Here is a 20,217-nt window from a genome sequence, read left to right on the forward strand (position 1 = left end):
TCTGAAATTTCCATGTGGACCTTTTTGGTTTCATTTATGGTTTGTTTTAGTTGTATAATCTGCTCTCTTGTTTCTCTCAAATATCATTTAATTATTATTCTTCCAAAAACTGTATAATACTATTCCTTTTGTTGTTTGAATATTATTGTCAAAAAGAAGCTCACAATCCTGTCTTCATTTTATGTGTACAATCTTTGTAATTTATCCACTTGTCTCTAGTCTTGATCTCTTCCCTTATCCTTGTTACCAGTTCATTCTTCTTCTCTTGAGTCAAGCTACTGCAGGTAAACAAAGCTTGTGTGCATGTACTACATGATATTGTGCTGTTAGGGTGAGCGTGAGGCCTAAACTTGCCAGATTTTTATAACAAAAAGTTGCAGAAAGTTGCAGATTTTTATCTACAGTAGTCTCTTTGCTATTATGTACTGATGTGTCTTCTATAAACATAATTTACTTGATGTCTTGTTACATAAGAAATCCAGTTTTGATCTCATCAATCAAACAGAATGCATAGAGCATAGAGCATTTGTAAATAGCCTGATCCAGGACTTTTTTGCCCAACCTGGTAACATTGAATCAATGTGTAGGTTATGCCAAGTTTGGTCTGGCTTGACTCAGTTTAGTCAGCATGGTGCTGGCTTACAAAAGTTTTTGGACTATTTTTTTTATTGAATTTTTTGTTGCATTGTTGACTTATGTGGATTTCCAACTCGTAGAATGCCGACTTGTGGAGGTTTTAGTGCATTTCAGTGTACTGATATGTGTTTTCTGATTGTGTCATAGTCTGAGGCTCTACAAACGGTCATGCTCTGGTTTGGGGTGGTGCTGTGACAGCAGAAGTGGGATGTTCAGAGTAAAGGAGAAACTTATGAAATTCTAAGAGGAGAGAAGTCATGTAATGCTCCAAACATAGAAGCACCACAATCCTGCTTTAGCATTGGGTGGACTTGCTGCACAATCATTAACATGTTAGACATTCATGCTCTGGTCCCAGGTTTGACCCTCAACACAGTCTCACTCCTAAAGCTTAGATTTATTTCAGCAACCTGATCAATTGCTCAGTATTTCAGTGTACTGAGTGTGTTTTGATTGTGTCCTAGTTGAGGCCATACAAATGGGAACACACTGGTTTTGAGGCAGTGCACAAGTTGTTATGCACATAAGCCATAGAAATTTCACAGATCTTGAAGATGATGACCAGATTTTGAAACCATATAAGTGTATAATACTTGTGGATAAGAATCATTCAGCTAAATTATTTTAGATAATTGCATTTTGTATACTGTTATGTACTTTTATTTACACAAGTTGTTTCAAGTTTTTTCTTATACAGGAATACAACATTGCTGCCAAAGAAGCTCAATACCAGAAGCGTGCTGCCAACATTGAAGCATCAAAGCTCCCAAAGCCAGACTATGTTTCTCTGTTTGTTATTCTGGTCACATTCTCTTTTACTGTGATGATATATGTTCTGCTGGAAACTTTAATGGTGCCTATGTGTATGGATTTGTATGCATGGAATGATGAAAGGGCAGTTATGTTGGTGGGCTCTGGCCTTAGTATTGCAGCAGTTATGTGTGTCTTAACTTTTGTTTTACTGAGCTTCACTTCAAAAGTAATAGATGAGCGTATTATATTACTTGTTGGTGTTGCTGCACAGATGTTAGCAATGATTATTTTAATTCCAATGGGAAGTACTTACCCTAAAATAAAAAACTGCACTTCCATTGATCCAATCAGAAACCATTTTAATGAATCACTAAGAAATAGTGATCCATTCCATTTTATGTCATCTTCAGATATTACCATAGGTAATGTCAGTGAGATGTTAAATTTACCAGGAACAAATGAAGATGGTGTTATGCTTCCAGAAACCTTAGCTAATAAATCATTAGGTCTGTTAGATCTTCCACTTTTAAGGAACACAACCAGAAAGGCTGTAGTACCAACTACATCAGAAAGTGGTGTGCCCTTGCCCATGCCTTCAGAGAGTTCTAAAGCTCTGAGACGTCAGAAGCGGCATGTGATTCATGATGGTGATTGTGAGGACACTGGTTGCCCACCTGAACAGGAATGGTGCTTTTATACTCCCATTATAGAACTACCTCAACTAATAGTAGGAAGTGTTTGTGCTGTCATTGGTTATCCAGTGGTCTTTACACTTGCAAGTACCTTGTATTCAAAAATTTTGGGACCAAAGCCCCAGGGGCTTTGGATGGGACTCTTGATAAGTATTGGCAGCTTGTCTCGGGCGACTGGGCCAATTGTAGTTTCTTACTTTTACACTGAATTAGGTACACGCTGGACTTTCACTATACTAAGTTGTGCACTGTTTCCTATTCTTGTGATTGATGCTATAATGTACAAAAAATTAGTGCCTATGGATGTTCTCAAAAGGAGGTAGTATATGATGTCTTAATTATACAAAATTACTTCTGAAAAGTTTCCTTTTATGTTAGATAATCTTTTGTTAATGTACTTAATACATATCTTAAGCAATGAGTTCTTGGTTCTGTGTGTTGCTTTTTGCTAAATTTTATGTAGTGGTAACATGTCCAATGCAGTATTTTCTATCTTTTTGTTATCTACCATATGTATATCTAATGTGTGTTCCTAAAAAATTCCCAAAGGGAATGTTGTGACAAAGAATTTCCAGTTATTCCTATTCTTGCACTTTTTCCTTGCATATTCTAGTATGACTTTCTTCCTCCCTACTCCTTATCTCTCACATTATCAAACACTCTATTCTGCCATTTCAGTGGAGGTTATCTTTTTTGCACCCATTACATTTACTAAACTCATGTACACTCCCCATGTCATCTCACTGCTGTTCTTTAATTGTAGTCATACTGAATGAGTGAGCTGTGCTTGATCCCTTCAACTTCTCAGCTCTTCATTTCTTTAGCATTGCTTAACAACTCTATTGTACACATTTTTATTATTTTGCCATCATGCACCTTTGTTTCATTTAGCACCCACCTCACTTGTCAGTGTTGCTACAATTAGTCCTTCATGAAAGCTGATTTTACATCTGTGTATACTGTTCTTTCTGATATTGCAGAAGGTGCTATCCATAATTAATGGGATTGCTGCTCCCATGTAAGTATCAATATTAGTAGTACAAGTTTATCTTAGAAGTCATTCTATATAATACCATTTGAGTGAGTGTACAATGTTTTCATCTCCTTATATTTGAAATTGTGTGTGGGGTTTGTGGCAATTTTGCAGTGAATCTGAGAAAGGAACAGCAAGTATGCATGAAATTTTGTATAGATCTCAAGAACAGCACAACAGAGAACTTGACAATGTCTGCACAAGTGTTCAGGAAAGAAAGTACAAGCCATATTTAGGTATTTGAATGGCATATTTGGTTTAAGGCTGGTCAGACATCCATTGGCAATGATGAACATACAGGGAGGCCCATCAGCTCCACAATGCTCAACATTGTTTTCAAAGTCCAACAGCTCATTTGTGAGAATCAATGTCAGACCATTCATGACCTTGCTTATGTGGTGAGTACTGGTTATGGGACATGCCAGTAGAGTCTGACTGTTGATTTGGGCACGCATCATGTCACTGTCAAATTTGTATTGAGGATGCTGACTGCTGATCAGAAGCAAAAGCATATTGATATCTGCCAGGAGCTTCAACAGGCCATCTCTAATGATGCAACCATCTTATCTAGGATTATCACAGATGATGAGAGCTGGTTTTACAGCCAATTCCTGAAACAAAAGCAACAGTCCTCCCAGTGGAAAAGTCTGTGCTCACACACACACACAAAAAAGAAAAAAAAAAAAGAGGATGGGGCAAAGTGAACAGCATGCTCATGATTTTTTTATAACATCAAAAAGATTGCATACAAACAGTGTCCAGAATCCCAAACAGTCAATTTCTACATTTCCACCTGCTGTCATGTTTTGTAGTGGCTGCATGAAAATGTGTAAAGATGTCATCCTAGTATGTTGCAACAAAAGAACTGGCTATTGTATCACAAAAATGCAGTGCCTCACACTTCTCTCTTCACCTAGGACTTTATGGCCAATAAACAACACCACTGTTATACCCAACCCACCCTACTCAGCTCACTTGGCCCCCTGAAGATGAAGTTGAAAAGGTTTTGACTTGGTTGAAATAATCTGAGCAGAAATGGAGGCAGTGATCAACACCCTCAAAGAACATAACATTCAGGATGCATTAAAGAAATGGTAGAATGGCTGGAACGGGTGTATACTTGCAGAAGGTGACCAGATTCTTTGAGAGTGATGGCAACTACAGTAATATGCTCAAGGTTAGTTTTTTAACCAGATGGTAGCAGCAGTCCTGAAAATTTTAGACAGCACCTATGCCCTGGAACTCCAACAAACTTTGCACCATTGTTATTCTCATCTTACCTTCCATCTTTTATGTAATCAAACCAAGATATCTAAATTTTTTTCTATTCAGTCTAATTTGATGTTACCTAATTGAGTTTTTACTTTATATGGATGCTCAGAGTTAACTTTTTTTTTTTTTTTTTCATTCAGACATCATCATCATACTTTTGTTTAAGTTCATCTTCAACCTTTCCCCTTCACTTGCATTACCAAACATAGTCAAGAAGACCATGGAGTGAGTGGCTCAGTTAACTGATGAACACAGGCACAAAGCTTTAATTTCCAAACTACCCTCCTACAGCTTCTATCCTTCTCTCTATAACTTTATCTTAAGCTTCCTTTCTGACCATTCTATTGCTGCTGTGGTAGACAGTCACTGTTCTTCTCTGAAATTTATTAACAGTGGTGTTCCTCAGGGTTTTGTCATGTCACCCACTCTCTTATTATTCATCAATGATTTTCTAAGCCAAACTTCTTGTCCCATCCACTGCTATGCTGATGATAATACCTTGCAATTTTCCACATCATTTCATAGATGTCCAGCCCTTCAGGAAGTAAACAGTTAATGCTGGGAAGCCACAGAATGCCTGATTTCTGATCTCTCTAAAATTTCTGATTGGGACAGAGCAAACTTAATATTGTTCTATGCCTCAAAAACTCAATTCCTCCATATATCAACTCAACACAACCTTCCAGACAACTATCCCCTCTTCTTCAGTGACACTCAACTGTACCTCTCTTCTACATCTAACATCCTTGGTCTGTCCTTTACTTATAATCTACACTGGAAACTTCACATTTCATCTCCAGCTAAAACAGTTTATATAAAGTTAGGCATTCTGAGTCATCTCTGCCAATTTTATCTTATTTCCCCCCAACCCCCAAGCTGCTAACTCTTTACAGGGGCCTTATCTGTCCATGTATGGAGTATGGTTCACATGTATGGAGTGGGGTGCAGAATTCCACTCATACTGCTATTTTAGACAGGGTAGAATCAAAAGCTTTTCATCTTATCAACTCCTCTCCTCTAACTGACTGTCTTCAGCCTCTTTCTCATCACTGCAGTGTTGCATCTCGCTATCTTCTACTGCTATTTTCATGCTAACTGCTCTTCTGATCTTGCTAACTGCATGCCTCCCCTCCTCCTGCAGCCTCACTGCACAAGACTTTCTTCTTTCTCTCATCCCTATTTTGTCCACCTCTCTAATGCAAGAATTAACTAGTATTCTCGATCATTCATCTCTTTCTCTGGTAGACTCTGGAACTCTCTGCCTGCTTCTGTATTTCCTCCTTCCCATGAATTGAACTCTTTCAAGAAGGAGGTTTCAAGACACTTATCCTTCAGTTTTCGATGATTCTCTTTACATCTCTTTTGGGACTGGCACCACAGTGGGATTTTTTTTCCTCTTTTTTGTTTCTCTTGGCCAGTGATCCTCTTATATATATATATATATATATATATATATATATATATATATATATATATATATATATATATATATATATATATATATATATGTATATATATATATATATATATATATATATATATATATATATAAAAGAAGATTACATCAGTTTGTCCACTTGGAGAAAAGGGATTAGAATGAGTAGATGATATACAAGTGTAAATATTTTGATGCTGAAATTATGGTGGTAATAGATAGACCAAAGACAAGGGTTTAGATTCTGAGGAAGGAGGAGCTTAAAAGCCAGATGACTGTCAAAGTCAGTACATATCTATGCAGTTTGGTGAGGTAGTTTTAGGAAACCAAGCTTGTTCCATGTAATCATGGATGCCGTCTTTCAGAATGTCATGTAATGAACATGCAGGATGTTAAATATATAAAAAGTGTAAGGAAAGCATTCTGTTTGGAATCATTCTCATATGCAACTGTAAACAGTAACATTACAGACTGGTTAACACTTTTTCTTTATTGCACCTACAATTACAGCTTGAGAATACTTCAGCAAAGATTAGATATCCTACATTGTAAAGTGAGTGCCTTTATTTTTTATGCAGTATTAAATGCTTGGTACAAAAAGTTATATTTAGGGTGAAAAGGTATTAAATGAATTATACATTTTGTGCATGCAAATTGTACATTCTGGACTTATGGACTCTAGTTCTAGTTCTCAGTACACTGTTCATCACATGAATCATCATCTTTGTGTTCATAATACCTTACCAACTCTTCAGCTGATTTTATATGGTGTGTCAGTCAGTTCAGTGAAAATTGTAATTGGTGGGTATTTAGTTTTCAGTAGTTACTTCTTCATTTCCACATAGTCAGTATTATTTAGTTATGTAATATAATGCACTACTATGGTATTGTTTTTGTAGCATTTTATCATAAGAAAACATTTATAATATATAATTTCTTAATTGCAGGGTAACAACATTTCTTCACAAATGTTAAATTATCCATTGAAAGTTTCCTTAAACATCAACAATGTATGTAGTTGAATATTTGTGGATGGTTGGAAAACTTTTTAAAGCTTGATTTTTTTTCCTATCTTAATCAAACTTTCTTTTATTCATGTGTACTTGTTTCCTATTCATTTTTATTTCAATACATACTTATTTCTTTACTTTTGTATCTGAAAGTGATATAAATCTTTACCCAAGAGAGGCCTTAGTCAAGGATTGAGCACCTAACCAGATCCACATTGCAGTGTCTGCAATGTGGAAATCATGATGATTGTCAGCTCCTAAGATAAATTTGAGGATCTTTGTAGTTCCAGCTCTCACACAGTTTCCTACCTCCATTTAGATAATTTTCTAGTGTTTCAGTTGTTCTTTTACTGTGAACACATTAGACTTCTATCTTCTTTTAGGTTGAACTTATTCTGAGAGAATGTTGGGCGATCCTCACCCAAATACATCATTGTACCAGTTCAATATACGTATAGCGATCTTTACTGCTGCTGCCAATGAAATAACTCCCTGGGCCCTCAAAAAAAAATAAATAAATAAAAAAAAAAAAAATAAATAAATAAATAAATAAATAAATAGAAATAAAAATAAAAATAAAAATAAGCAAAAAAATAAATAAAAAAAAATGAAGACAAGATGAATCTTTAGCCATGAGAAGGTGTAGCCAGGGATTGAATCTCAGATTGGAACATCAAAGGTTAGATGCTGGTCTAATTGCCTTGCAGTTGTATATGAATGCAGTTATCATGTAAAACATTTCAGCTTATCTTTTTATTCATGGGCAGCAAAATGCTATAATTATTATTTTGGAATATAGTGAAGTACATTCAGGGATCCTACAAGTTCAATCTTTGCTTTCCTGGTTAAGTACCATGGAATAGAGGAGTTATGGAACTTGCACATTATGTTTGCATGTTAAGGTGATTTTTTTTGGCATAACATATATAAATTAAATGAGGATGGAGAAAACTCTTACAACAAGTGTTCTAAGAACACAGGTTGTTCAGAAAGAGCAAGAAGTGTTGCAATAGTTTAGACATGTGAAGAGAATGAAAGAAGACTTCCAGATTCCACTGTAAATGCATACATAACTATATGAGTTTGGGACACATTCAAGTTGAAGGTGGTAGAAATAGTTCAATATGTAATTGTGAAATTGTATTATCTGAAGATAAAAAAAATAATCTGTAACAGAAGTCCTTGGGATTTTATTTTTTTTGTGTTCTTACCTAATTTTATTTTTACAGGATTGAGTCAAGCTTGTAATGTAATGTCTTTTAAAGTTAATTTGTCATATTTATCTTTAAAGCTGTGAATACTCCTTGTACACACAACTTCATCAGTCAATGAATTACATTGGCTGATTGCTCTGTCAGGAAAAACTGTATTTCTTCACATCTTTGCTCTTTTTTTTTTTTTTTTTACAATTTCTTATTATGCCCTCTTAGTGCTGATTAAGTGTGTGTATTTACCTAGTTGTATTTACCTTGTTGTATTATATGGGACATAGGCCAAAGCTCATTTTGTCCTGTCTCCATATCCATATTTATCCAGTTTCTCTTAAAATGTGTGTACACTGTTTGCTGCAACCACCTCTTCTTTCAAATAATTCTAGATTTTAATAGTTTGATACGGGAAGCTGTATTTCTTGATGTCATTTGAACATCCACTCTTCTTTATTTTCTTCCCATGCCTCCTTATACTTCTCTCTCCCTCCTTTATCTGTAGTATCAAGTCATTTGTCTACTCTTTCTATATTGTTTACTAATTTGTACATTGTTATCAGTGCCCCTCTTTCTCTTTTCTCTTGTAGTGCTGATAATCCCATCTCTTCAAGTCTTTCTTCATAGATTAAGTCTTTCAGTTCTGGTACCATCTTTGCAGCTATCCTCTGTATTCTTTCCAGTTTTCTTGTGTGTATTTACCTAGTTGTATGTACCTATTTCTGTTTTACAGGAAAAGAGCTATGCTCATGCTGTCCTGTCTCCATATCTATAAGCATCCAGCTTAACTTTAGATTCATGAATATTTATTGCTTGTACCACTGTTTCATCTAAGTTGTTTCATATTTCTATGCTTCTGTTTGGGAAACCATAGTTCTTGATATCTCTTCTACTTGCTGTTTTCCTCAATTTCACTCCATGTCCTCTTGTATCTCTTGAGCCCTACACAAATAAATCTTCTTTGTCAACTTGATTCTTACCCTTTAAAGCTCTGTATATAGCAATCAGATCCCCTCATTCTCTTCTCTCTTGTAATGATGGAAGCTTCAATCTCCTTAATCTTTCTTCATAGGTTAAATCTCTCAAACTTGGTACCAATTTGGTTGCAGCTCTTTGGATCCTTTCTATTTTCCTTATTTCCTTTTTATTATGGGATGACCAAACAACTGTGGCATATTCCAGTTTTGGTTGAATCATATATTCCATCACTTTTTCATCATCTCTTCATCCATGTAAGCAAATGCCCCTTTCATCTTTCTTAGCAACTCATAGGTTTCCCCAACTATTTTGTTTACATGTTTTTTGGATGATAAATTATCACTTATTGTAATTCCCAGATCTTTTTCTTTTTTTGTTTTCTTAATTTTCACTTCTCCCATGGTGTAGGAACTTGTCTGTCTTCTTTTGCTTTTTCCTAATTCCATCACCTTGCATTTCTTTGCATTGAATTCCATTTCCCATTTCTTACTCCATTTATATATCTTATTTAGATCTTTCTGTAATATTTCACAGTCCATTTTGATTTTCACTCTTTTCAATAATTTTGCATTGTCTGCAAACAGACTCATATAACTGTCAACCTCATCCACCATATCATTGACATACACCAGAAACATTACGGGGGCTAAGACTGTCCCCTGTGGTACTCCACTTGTAACTCTACACCATTCAGATTTTTCTCCCTTTATTACTGTTCTCATTTCTCAGTCCCCCAAGACGTCTGTAATCCAATTCAGTGTGTTGCCTCGCAAACCCCCTATATTTTGAATTTTCCATAGCAGTCTTTGGTGTGGTACCTTATCAAATGCTTTATTTAGCTCTAAATAAACACAGTCTGCTCAACCCTCTCTCCCTTGAATTATATCAGTTGCTCTACTATAAAAGCTCACTGAATTCGTGACACAAGATCTTCCACTTCTGAAACCAAATTGTCTGTCAGTCAATGTATGTGTTTCTTCTAAATATTCCATCCATTTGTTTTTAACGATTCTTTCTGCTATTTCTGCCACCACACTTGTTAGGGACACTGGTCTGTAATTCAGTGGATCTTCTTTATTACCTCTTTTAAAAATGGGCACAATATTGACTCTCTTCCAGTCTAGAGGGATTTTTCCTTCCTTAAAAGAACATACTATGGTATTGTGTATATTTCCTGCCAGTTGTTCACAACATTCCTTAAGTATCCAGTTGGACATTCCATCTGGTCCTTGAGCCTTACATCCAAAAATGTGTGTGTGTGTGTGTGTGATTCACCTACGGTCGTCTGCTGGTCACCCAGCCAGCTATTCCCCTATGGAAAGAGCTCAGAGCTCATAGTGACCGATCTTTGGGTAGGACTGAGACCACTGACACACCACACACCGGGACAGCAAGGTCACACCCCTCGGGTTACATCCCACACCTACTTGCTGCTAGGTGAACAGGGGCTACACATTGAGAGGTTCGCCCATTTGCCTCACCATACCCGGGATTCGAACCCGGGCCTTCTTGGTTGTGAGTCGAGCGTGCTAACCACTACACTCTGCAGTGTGTGTGTGTGTGTGTGTGTGTGCATTTACCTAGTTGTATTGTACAGGGCATGAGCCAAGGCTCATTTTGTCCAGAGTCCATAACCATATTTATCTGGTTTCTCTTTACACATGTGTACACTGTTTGCCACAACCACCTCTTCCATCAAATCATTCCAGATTTCAGTGGTTTGATATGGAAAGCTGTATTTCTTGATGTTGTTCGAATATCCACTCTTCTTTATTTTCTTCCCGTGCCCCTCTCATCCATCTCTCTCCCTCCTTCATCTGTGGTACCAAATCATTTCCATCTATTCTTTCTGTATTGTTTACTAATTTGTACGTGTATCTACTTAATCGTATTTACCTAGTTGTGGTTTATGGGAGGGGAGTAATCTCATAATACCCCGTCTCTGTATCTATCCAGTTTAGTCTTAAAATCATGGACAGTTTTGGCATTCACAACTTCTTCACTGAGTTCATTCCATTTGTTCATACTTCTGTGAGGAAAACAATACTTCTTGATGTCTCTTCTACAGTTAACTTTCTTCACAGTGGTACTCTGTGTGCATGTGTGTGTGTGTGTGTGTGTGTGTGTGTGTGTGTGTGTGTGTGTGTGTGTGTGTGTGTGTGTGTGTGTGTGTGGGGAGGACTGCCAGCTATGAATAAAGGAAAGTGATAATATTGATCTCATGAAAAGGCATGCAGATGTCAAGAACAGAGATGTATTTTGTGTTCAATGGGGAACCAGTGAGTTTCGAATAGTGCAGAATACATAAGATCACTATATTTTTATGTGAATATCATTCTTATTAAAGGTATTCATATGGATCATACATTACAGTTACGTACATACAGTAGGGTACATGACAATGAACATGGTTCGTTCCAATGTAGCATTCGTTATGGTGAATGTGCATTATGGTGACTGAAGAACCTATGGGAAAAAATTAATTGGTACCAGGGAACCAGACAGTAATACAAGTAATTCCACAATTTTTGAAATAATACATAAAAATGAGCACACTTGCACTACTGAATTTAAGATAACACAACAAATATATACAGTACTTTTCTGAGTTTCACGCTTAGCCCTAAATTCCTACCATCCCAAGTCTTGCACATTATCACCCAAAGTTTCATGCACACACACATACAGTAAGCCCTCATAAGTCAGAGCCTTTCTCTCTCTCTCTCTCTCTCTCTCTCTCTCTCTCTCTCTCTCTCTCTCTCTCTCTCTCTCTCTCTCTCTCTCTCTCTCTCTCTCTCTCTCTCTCTCTCTCTCTCTCTCTCTCTCTCTCTGTGAAAGTAAGAACAATGCTAAGGATTGCTAAATAGAATGAGACTGATCAAAAATGAAAATGGAATTACATATATGAGAATAAGAAAGAGTGAGAAAGGATGAAGTGAAAATGACATATAATGAATGATGGGGAGAGAGAGAATGAGGTATCACTCCTTTGTCCCTTATCTCTGACAGATAATGTGGAGAAGAGGTGACAGAGAGGGATGTTTGAGACAAGACAAAAGAAGGGAGAGGAAAGGAAAAAAAAGGGAGGAAGGGACAGGCACTGGATAGATAAGCAGTGGCTCGCACAGCTGGTGAGTTAGTCTTGCAAGTTTTAGTTTGTTATTCTGATTAAATTTGTATTAAAATTTTAGTGCTCACACAAATGGCAAGTTTATCTTGCCAATTTTGGTTCATTATTCCGATTAAATATTTATTGAAATTTTAGTGTATTATTGCAATTGTATATTATGACGATTGTGTGTTGTCACATATTCTACTGTATTACCACAAATATTACAACAAATAAAATATCTTTATAAGGCTTATTTTTTATATATTTCACCTCATTATGGAGAAATTATCATTATATCATTCATTTTTATAACATATCTCTCTAAAATAACTGAATGAACTATTGCTTGTTCCATTCAAGCTGAACTGAGCAACCTGCCTGAGCTCATGTGAATTTGTAAACAGAGCATGGACTGGCTGCTGCCATATATTGACAAGTCAGTGACTTTTATTGTGCTTTATTGTTTTTACAGTGTTTCAATTAATTTCACAATTACATCATTTTATATGTCAGATGTACAAAAAATCAATGATAATTATGACATTCATGTCATTAAGTATGTACGTACATGAGAATTAGGTTCACAGCTTTCACTAAACAGACTATGCTATATCACTATAATGTGATAACAGTATAGCTAGTGTTGATAATAGTCATAGGGATGAAAGAAATTATAAGAGAGGGATGATTTAAAATAGTAATTACAATGCACACACACACACACACACACACACACACACACACACACTCGCAAGCACACTGCATAGTGTAGTGGTCAACACCCTTGGCTTACAACTGAGAAGGTCTGGGTTCAACTCCTGGTTATGGAGCAGCAAATGGGTGAGCCTATATGTGTAGCCCCTAGTTCACTGAGCAGCAAGTAGATACGGGAAGTAAGCTGAGGGGTTGTGACCTTGCTGTCCCAGTGTGTGACATTTGATTAGTCTCAGTCCTACCCAAAGATCAGTCACTATGAACTCTGAGCTCTTTCAGTAGGGGAACAGCTGACACACACACACACACACACACACACACACACACACACACACACACACATTAAAACTGATGAATTAACATGATTTTAGTTGCAGATTTTGATTGTAATGTAATAAGATGGGATGTTGAAAGTGAGGGAGATTAAAACACAAAGAAACAAGTTATTAAGACAGAAAAATAATAAAATGGTGATACAATGAATAATTAAAAATGATGTATCATATATAAAGAACATAAGGTAACAAGAATGGATCTAGCATTTACTAAAGGAATATACACTGTGACCATTTTGTTTTACTGGAACTGAAAATTAGGGGAGATCTCAATGATAAAATAGAAGTTCCATATAAGAAAAGACAGAACTATGCAAAACTAAGTTTTACTGACCTCATGAAGTTCTTTGACAAAATAGATTTAGGAAGACTGGAACAAATATTTTCATAGAAATGTTAACAAATACTGCTAATCAGATGTCCTATGGAAACGTCAATCTAGGCTGACATACTGTAGTCACATTTAGCCTCTGAGACACCTCAGTTAATTAACCTCACTAAAGTTTTAGCTCCATATGGCAAGGTGGAAAGATTTGAATAAAAAAATATGTAGACCTCAATTATCTATGTGGGGAGAGGAGTTAGGTTAGGTTACACTTTACTAGATTAGTGTTTTATTTTTTTTTGTGGGGGGTGGGGGATCAAGCCCTGCCTTGCTAAATAAGCTTTGGTTATGACTGGTTAGGTTTGTGTCCTTATCTTGTGGGTGCAGGTACAAAGCCTCTTCAGTTAGATTATATTTGTTTATTGGGATATTAATGAAAAAAATAGAAGCCTTTTTCATAATTTTTTCTCATTCACTATTTTCATTACATTTTTACAATTTTTCATTTTATTTTATTGTGGTAGTTTTGTATGGTGAAACTTGTCAAAAAAAAAAAAAAAAAAAAAAAAAAAAAAAAAAAAAAAAAAAATATATATATATATATATATATATATATATATATATATATATATATATATATATATATATATATATATATATATATATATATATATATATATATATATATATATATATATATATATATATATATATCTTACTTTTCAGTTTCCCTCTACTACATAGCCATGGCAACTACCACGTTACTAGCACTGTTATAAATAGGAATGAGTGAAAATGGCCAAATACCAATTTGTGACTGGTTCCTTCATACAACAAGATAACAATGAAGACCGAAGAAAAAAGGAAAAGAAAACATTAAAAAGAAAGTGAAATGGAGTATTGAACTTCAGTGAATATTAAATAACAACAACAATAATAATGATAATAATAACAATAATAATAATAATAATAATAATAATAATAATAATAATAATAATAATAATAATGATAATAATAATAATAATAATATAATAATAATAATAATGATAATAATAATAATAATAATAATAATAATAATAATAATTATTATTATTATTATTGTCATAATTACTATTGTTATTTGAATAAATTACCTACATAATACGGTAAGGAAGACTACATTGCATGTAACGTTTAGAACAGAGATTTATAATGAATCTTGAGAATATAAGCATATGAATATGTTGGTAGATAGATACAGCTGACTTTAAATAAAATATGAATTCCTGACATGACAACTCGAGCTGCTGTCCTCTTGCTTTTCTGTTTGGAATTGTGTGAGTGAATTAATTTATTAATGTCTTGTTCCATTTATTATGTGCTGAATGGGAGGCCAGCAGATTCTGCCCTCTTCCTTTATATTCAGCAATCATCCCTGTATGCCTTTTGGGACCAACGTAGCGGGCCTGTGCCAAGGACTCTACCTTCCTTGGTTTGTGCTATCCTGTGTCTTTGGGCCCCATCAAACATCAAGGAAGCAAAAGACTCCAACTTCCTTCGCCTCCCCACACAACATAAGTCACCGCTCTGTGGCAGAGAGAGAGAGAGAGAGAGATCAAGACTCCTACTGGAAGTGCGGTCATTTTTCATTTTATTATTTGTTTTTATGTATGGTTGTTTAGTGTTTGCTTCTTGTATAATGTTGGGTGATTGATTCGATAATACTAAAATAACATATTTGTGTTTTCATCTGAGGACTGTCAGGTTAAGTGAGGTTTAGAGTATTTAAATCTTTTATTTCACTGCTGATTTTTTTCACTGTGTAGACCACGATTCGAAATTACTTGGCTAAGATTATTTCCTTTATCTTCAAATGATGTATTGCCATTTCAGCTTCGTACATTATTTCTGGATTTGTTTTTCTCTTTCTGTAGTTAGTATGGCTGTCATAGGATGTCGTCATTGTTTGCCGTTGGCGTATCGCACGTGTTGGCACTGGCAGTGATCGTCGCCAGGGTAAACACTGCTGTTGAGAGGGGGGGATTTGGCGTGTGTGGCTGTACACATATATCGTGTAGGTGTTGCATCAGGTACTGTACGACCCGCAGACATTTTACACAGTTGTTCATACTTACCTGGGAATAGGTTCATGCTAGTTGGCGATACAAGTTGTGGATATCGGTGCCATTAGTTAGTGACTGAAGGATTTGTGATCTGGCGCGGTAGTTTATTAGACTGAAGATACAAATATTGAGTGGTTAAGATATTACTACCGGCCGGTATTAAATATCAAGATACAATTATGGTAGATGGGAAGAGAGATTCACACTTGCTAAGTCTCAAAACACCTAACTTCCAATATATCGCTTATTTTCAACCAAGTAATTTTTACTGAAAAGTAATTTGAAATACAGATAAAACTATGGTGTCCTATATTTCCATTTTGGTAATATGAGAAAAAAAAAAAAGGTCTGACTGGCACAAGAAAAGGAGTGCACCACTATGAAGTAAACATTTTTCTGGCACTTTTCTTCTTTATATTTTCCATCACAAATTTTTCCTTTATTATTATCGCTGATAGGGAATTTCCCTAAACATAGACTTTCCAGTGGGCGAGTGCTGATTTTGTATATTCTAGACGGGGTTTAGTTATAGTTGGTTATGTTAGGTTAGATTTGGTCAGGTTAGATTAGGTTAGGAATCTATCAATCTTTGTATTTTGATGCCTTTGAAACTAAATAAAATGTAAGGAAAAGTTCCCTGTACGCAAGAAAATTTTTAGGGATTGATTTGATAAGATCATTCCCCCCCAAAGGGTGACAATGCGAGTGGCAGCCATTAGACCAGGAACTATTTACATAGCACTCATGCCACACAGAGGATGCTGGTTTGATTGTAGTGGAAAACAAATAAAATAATAATATATAAACTAAAACATTGATAAAAGACTAGATCAAAATGATAAATATAACAATATGTTAGCTTAGCATCCACTAAGCTTTGGGAATTGTAGTATAATATTATCAAAATTATTGCTTGTCAGTAGATATTTACAGACATCAATGATGTTGAGTCCTTGGGGCAGCAAATATTTTTTTTCTATTTTTAGGAAATTTCCCTAAACATAGGAAATTTTTCCCAAGGCTTTTTGACAGGCAAGAGTGCCAATTTTGTGTACTAGACATCAAAATACAATGATTGATGCATTTTTTATTACTTATTGTCAGACTGGGTTTTCTCTAAATTTACCTTTTTTTATTTTTTTTATTTCCCCAGTGCACAAGCTTGGGATCTGGTGGGAAGTGGGGTTTTAGGGTGGGAGAAACAAATACCAGTCACCAAGATTGGCATTTGTCTCCCCCCCCTCTCCTGCCCCAAATCACACTAACTGCTGAACTTCAGCCTCTTGGCAGTGTAACAGTGTGATGCTCTTCAAAACTGAATAAAAACATGTTCAATTTTGTAATGCCTTGGATACCCAAGAGTTGCATTATATGTACAAATCAAACTGACTGCCATGCTTCAGTCTTGGCCACACAACAATGAAAGCCTTTTCAAGAAAAATTCAGCCATATGCATCCTTCCTGTAAATTGTGCTCACCAAACATAAGAGTCAGTCTTATTTCCATTGCAGCTGCTGAGAGATCTATAAAGTGCTGCCAGCTGCTTCCTCATATAAATTTTGAGGCTATATGTTCCTCCTTCATTTTGTTTTTCACCAAATGTAACCAGCTTACTTTTATGCCTGAATGATGGTACATTTGATGCAGATGATGAATGGATACTTAGTCTGCATGTAAATAAAATATTTTATGCATTTTGAATGAAATAATGAAGAGCTGTAAAATGGACATTTTATTTATTTATTTATTTTTTTTTTTTACTAATCTTGCTTAGCTAATAAAGAATGAATAAGGAGTTACCAACAATGGCCCCACTTTTGGGGAGGTGCATGTTGCCCTGTTTATTGTGAATTGTGTGTAAATGGTATCAAGTTGAGTTTAGAAATGCATTGCACCACTACATTATGCCCAGCCCTGCTACTGCTTACAAATGCTTCTCTACTAAGTGAGACTGTCAACTTCCTTATTCTTTCAAATTCCATGCAAAATATGGACAGTTATTTACACTCTTGTTTTCTTCTTCCTTACCTTTGCATGGAAGTTTTACAAGTTTAAAAAATTTCAGTGGAAATTTGTAAGAAAAATGTGAACAATAAGGCTGGGAAAGGAGTTTGGGTAATTAGGTATCAAATTTATAGGAGATAGGAAATTGCTAGGTTGGATTAAGTGTTTTTATATATATATATATATATATATATATATATATATATATATATATATATATATATATATATATATATATATATATATATATATATATATATATATATATTTTTTTTTTTTTTTTGCAGTAGTGATGGCATGTTTGACAATGCATGTGAAAGAAGGGCAATAAAGTGAAATCTCACTACATGTTTTTAATGCACCTTTAATGTTTTTTTTTATTAGACCTCTACACACACACACACACACACAAATAAATAAATAATAAAAAAAAAATCACATGATTACCAATCAGGAAAAAAATAAACATGAAACAAGAGAAATGTGATAGTAATGATTCATATCTGACATTGTATAAAGATATGTTGATTTGTTAATTTTGATTTTTCATTGTAAAGGCATTGTTTTTTTTTTTTTTGCGGGGGGGGTTAGAAAATTCTTAACTTTTCTCATGCTGAAGCAAATTAGATAAAAATTATCAAATAACATGGATGCTAAAATGGTCTATCCTCCACCAGCATGAGAGAAACTTAAGCAAGGCTCTCTATAAGTTTCCATTAACTTATAATTGCATTTTAAAATTACAAGGCTTGGTTATAAGATGCAAAGGTAATATGTGAATAGTGTTGTGATTCATGATTCCCTGTATTTTATCAATCATCATTATTATAAAAATTACTCCAGTCACAAATATACTTTAAAATAAGTGCCATATTACATTGCAGGATTGAGTGATTCATTTAAAATTTATATTATAGGGATGGTGCTATGAATTACTTTTCGGTGAAGGTGGAGTGCTCCAGAAAGCGTGGACAAGATGAGGTCTTGTCAAGTTAGCTGAGTAGCAACAAGATGGAAGACTCCATGCTAGAAGTGGTGGAGGGTGAGGTGGAGATCATGAGAGTTAGTATCCTCCTTGACAAAGGATAACTAATTTTCATTGTGTTCTTGTGAACTAGCTTTTTTAATTGAGTGAAAATCATAATTGCTGAATTATATTTTTTGCTCTATTGTGAGACAGTTTAATGTCTAACCTAATGACTGAAATATAATGTTAATTTGTAATCATCAGGCACAGAGAAATTTTGTTGCTTATTAAAATAACCCATTACCAGAGTGCATATTGTGAAGAATTTACTGATCTACGAGAACAAGATGTATGGAAAGTGGCCAGACCCCCAGAGGTGCGCATCAGTTTGGGCCCACATCACTCACAAGGGGGCACACTCCATGCTCATGTTAAGGTGGTCTTGAGGATAATCACCAGTGAAGGATATCCTAACAAGTAAGTCTTCGTGTCATCCTTCTGTTGTTGTGTCCAATAAACTACTTTACTATAGGATTGTTTGCACATGAGTATGTGGGACTAGCTGCTAATTCTTATGTCAGAGATGGAGGTGTAAGAAATTATGATAAATTTCATTACAGTCACAGTTTATCATGCATGGCTAATTGTTTAAAATGACCTTTATAGAAGCAGAAATAGCCTGTGTTAAAATGCAAGGACATTCCATTGTGTATAGGTAATGCATTGTGTGGTGTTATTGTTAACAGACCATGTAGCTCATGTTACCAGTTTATAGCATGGATTTCCAATAGTGGAAAAACTTCATATTTAAACCATTGCAATTTTTATCATCAACAACAACTTCTGTATTATCAATGTTAGTTTTATTAGATTATTATTATGATTGTCATTATTGTCATTATCATCAGCAGTTGCAGCAGCTGGTTTCCCCTAAAGAGGCTTGGTTGGGGTAGACTTTGTAATGTAAAAGTACTATTAAGGAACCTCAGGTATTTGATGTTTAACTGTATGGAATACTTAAGTAACTACAATTTTTGGAAGGAAAACAGAATTCAGAATATTATAAAACTGTCATTTTGGAACTATGCCAACCATTTTTGACATATGTTGCTTACCTACATGTTTGTAAGACTGTTAATAAGGACAACATGCCTTTAGCACATACTGCATCATCTAATAAGTAACGTGGATAATCTTGCAGTAAACTCACTCTGTACTGGATCAATTAGGGAACTTTTTTTTCTTTTTATATAGGAGGAACACTGGTCAAGGACAGCAATAATAATAATAATAATAAAAAAAAAAGGGCCATCTGAGATGCTGGTCCCAGAATAGGGTCCAAAGCTATAGTCAAAACTTGAAGGATAAGTGCCTTAAAACCTCCTTCTTGAAGGAGTTCAAGTCATATGAAAGTGGAAATACAGAAGCAGGCAGGGAGTTCCAGAGTTTACCAGAGAAAGGGCTAAATGATTGAGACTATTTAGAGAGATGGACAGAATAGAGTTGAGAAAAGGAAGAAAGTCTTCTACAGCAAGGCCACAGGAGGAGGGGAGGCATGCAATTAGCAAGCTCAGAAGAGCAGTTAGTATGAAAATAGCAGTAGAAGATAACAAGAGATGCAACATTGCAGCAATGAGAAAGGGG

General features: G+C 35.2%; 2 protein-coding genes across 11 annotated transcripts in view; both read left to right on the plus strand.

The window, feature by feature from the left end:
• Positions 1-12,379, plus strand: part of LOC135100471 (major facilitator superfamily domain-containing protein 8-like) — a 43,574-nt gene extending 31,195 nt beyond the window's left edge. For 4 of the 6 annotated variants that reach the window (XM_064003406.1, XM_064003403.1, XM_064003404.1 and 1 more), the window contains one exon: positions 1,334-12,379. In XM_064003406.1, coding sequence (XP_063859476.1) covers positions 1,334-2,404 — 1,071 coding nt within the window. In that variant the 3' untranslated portion in view covers positions 2,405-12,379. The remainder of the gene's footprint in view (positions 1-1,333) is intronic. The other 2 variants (XM_064003409.1, XM_064003408.1) reach the window with 2 other exon arrangements.
• Positions 12,380-15,147: 2,768 nt separating this feature from the next.
• The window catches only part of LOC135100472 (eIF-2-alpha kinase GCN2-like), an 88,103-nt gene continuing 83,033 nt past the window's right edge, over positions 15,148-20,217 (plus strand). The window contains exons 1-3 of one of the 5 annotated variants that reach the window (XM_064003413.1): positions 15,148-15,569; positions 18,524-18,668; positions 18,881-19,050. In XM_064003413.1, the coding sequence (XP_063859483.1) occupies positions 18,618-18,668; positions 18,881-19,050 (221 nt within the window). In that variant the 5' untranslated portion in view covers positions 15,148-15,569; positions 18,524-18,617. The remainder of the gene's footprint in view (positions 15,570-18,523; positions 18,669-18,880; positions 19,051-20,217) is intronic. The other 4 variants (XR_010268721.1, XM_064003410.1, XM_064003411.1 and 1 more) reach the window with 4 other exon arrangements.

This window comes from Scylla paramamosain, chromosome 5 (assembly GCF_035594125.1).
Source record: "Scylla paramamosain isolate STU-SP2022 chromosome 5, ASM3559412v1, whole genome shotgun sequence".
Classification (NCBI taxonomy): domain Eukaryota; kingdom Metazoa; phylum Arthropoda; class Malacostraca; order Decapoda; family Portunidae; genus Scylla; species Scylla paramamosain.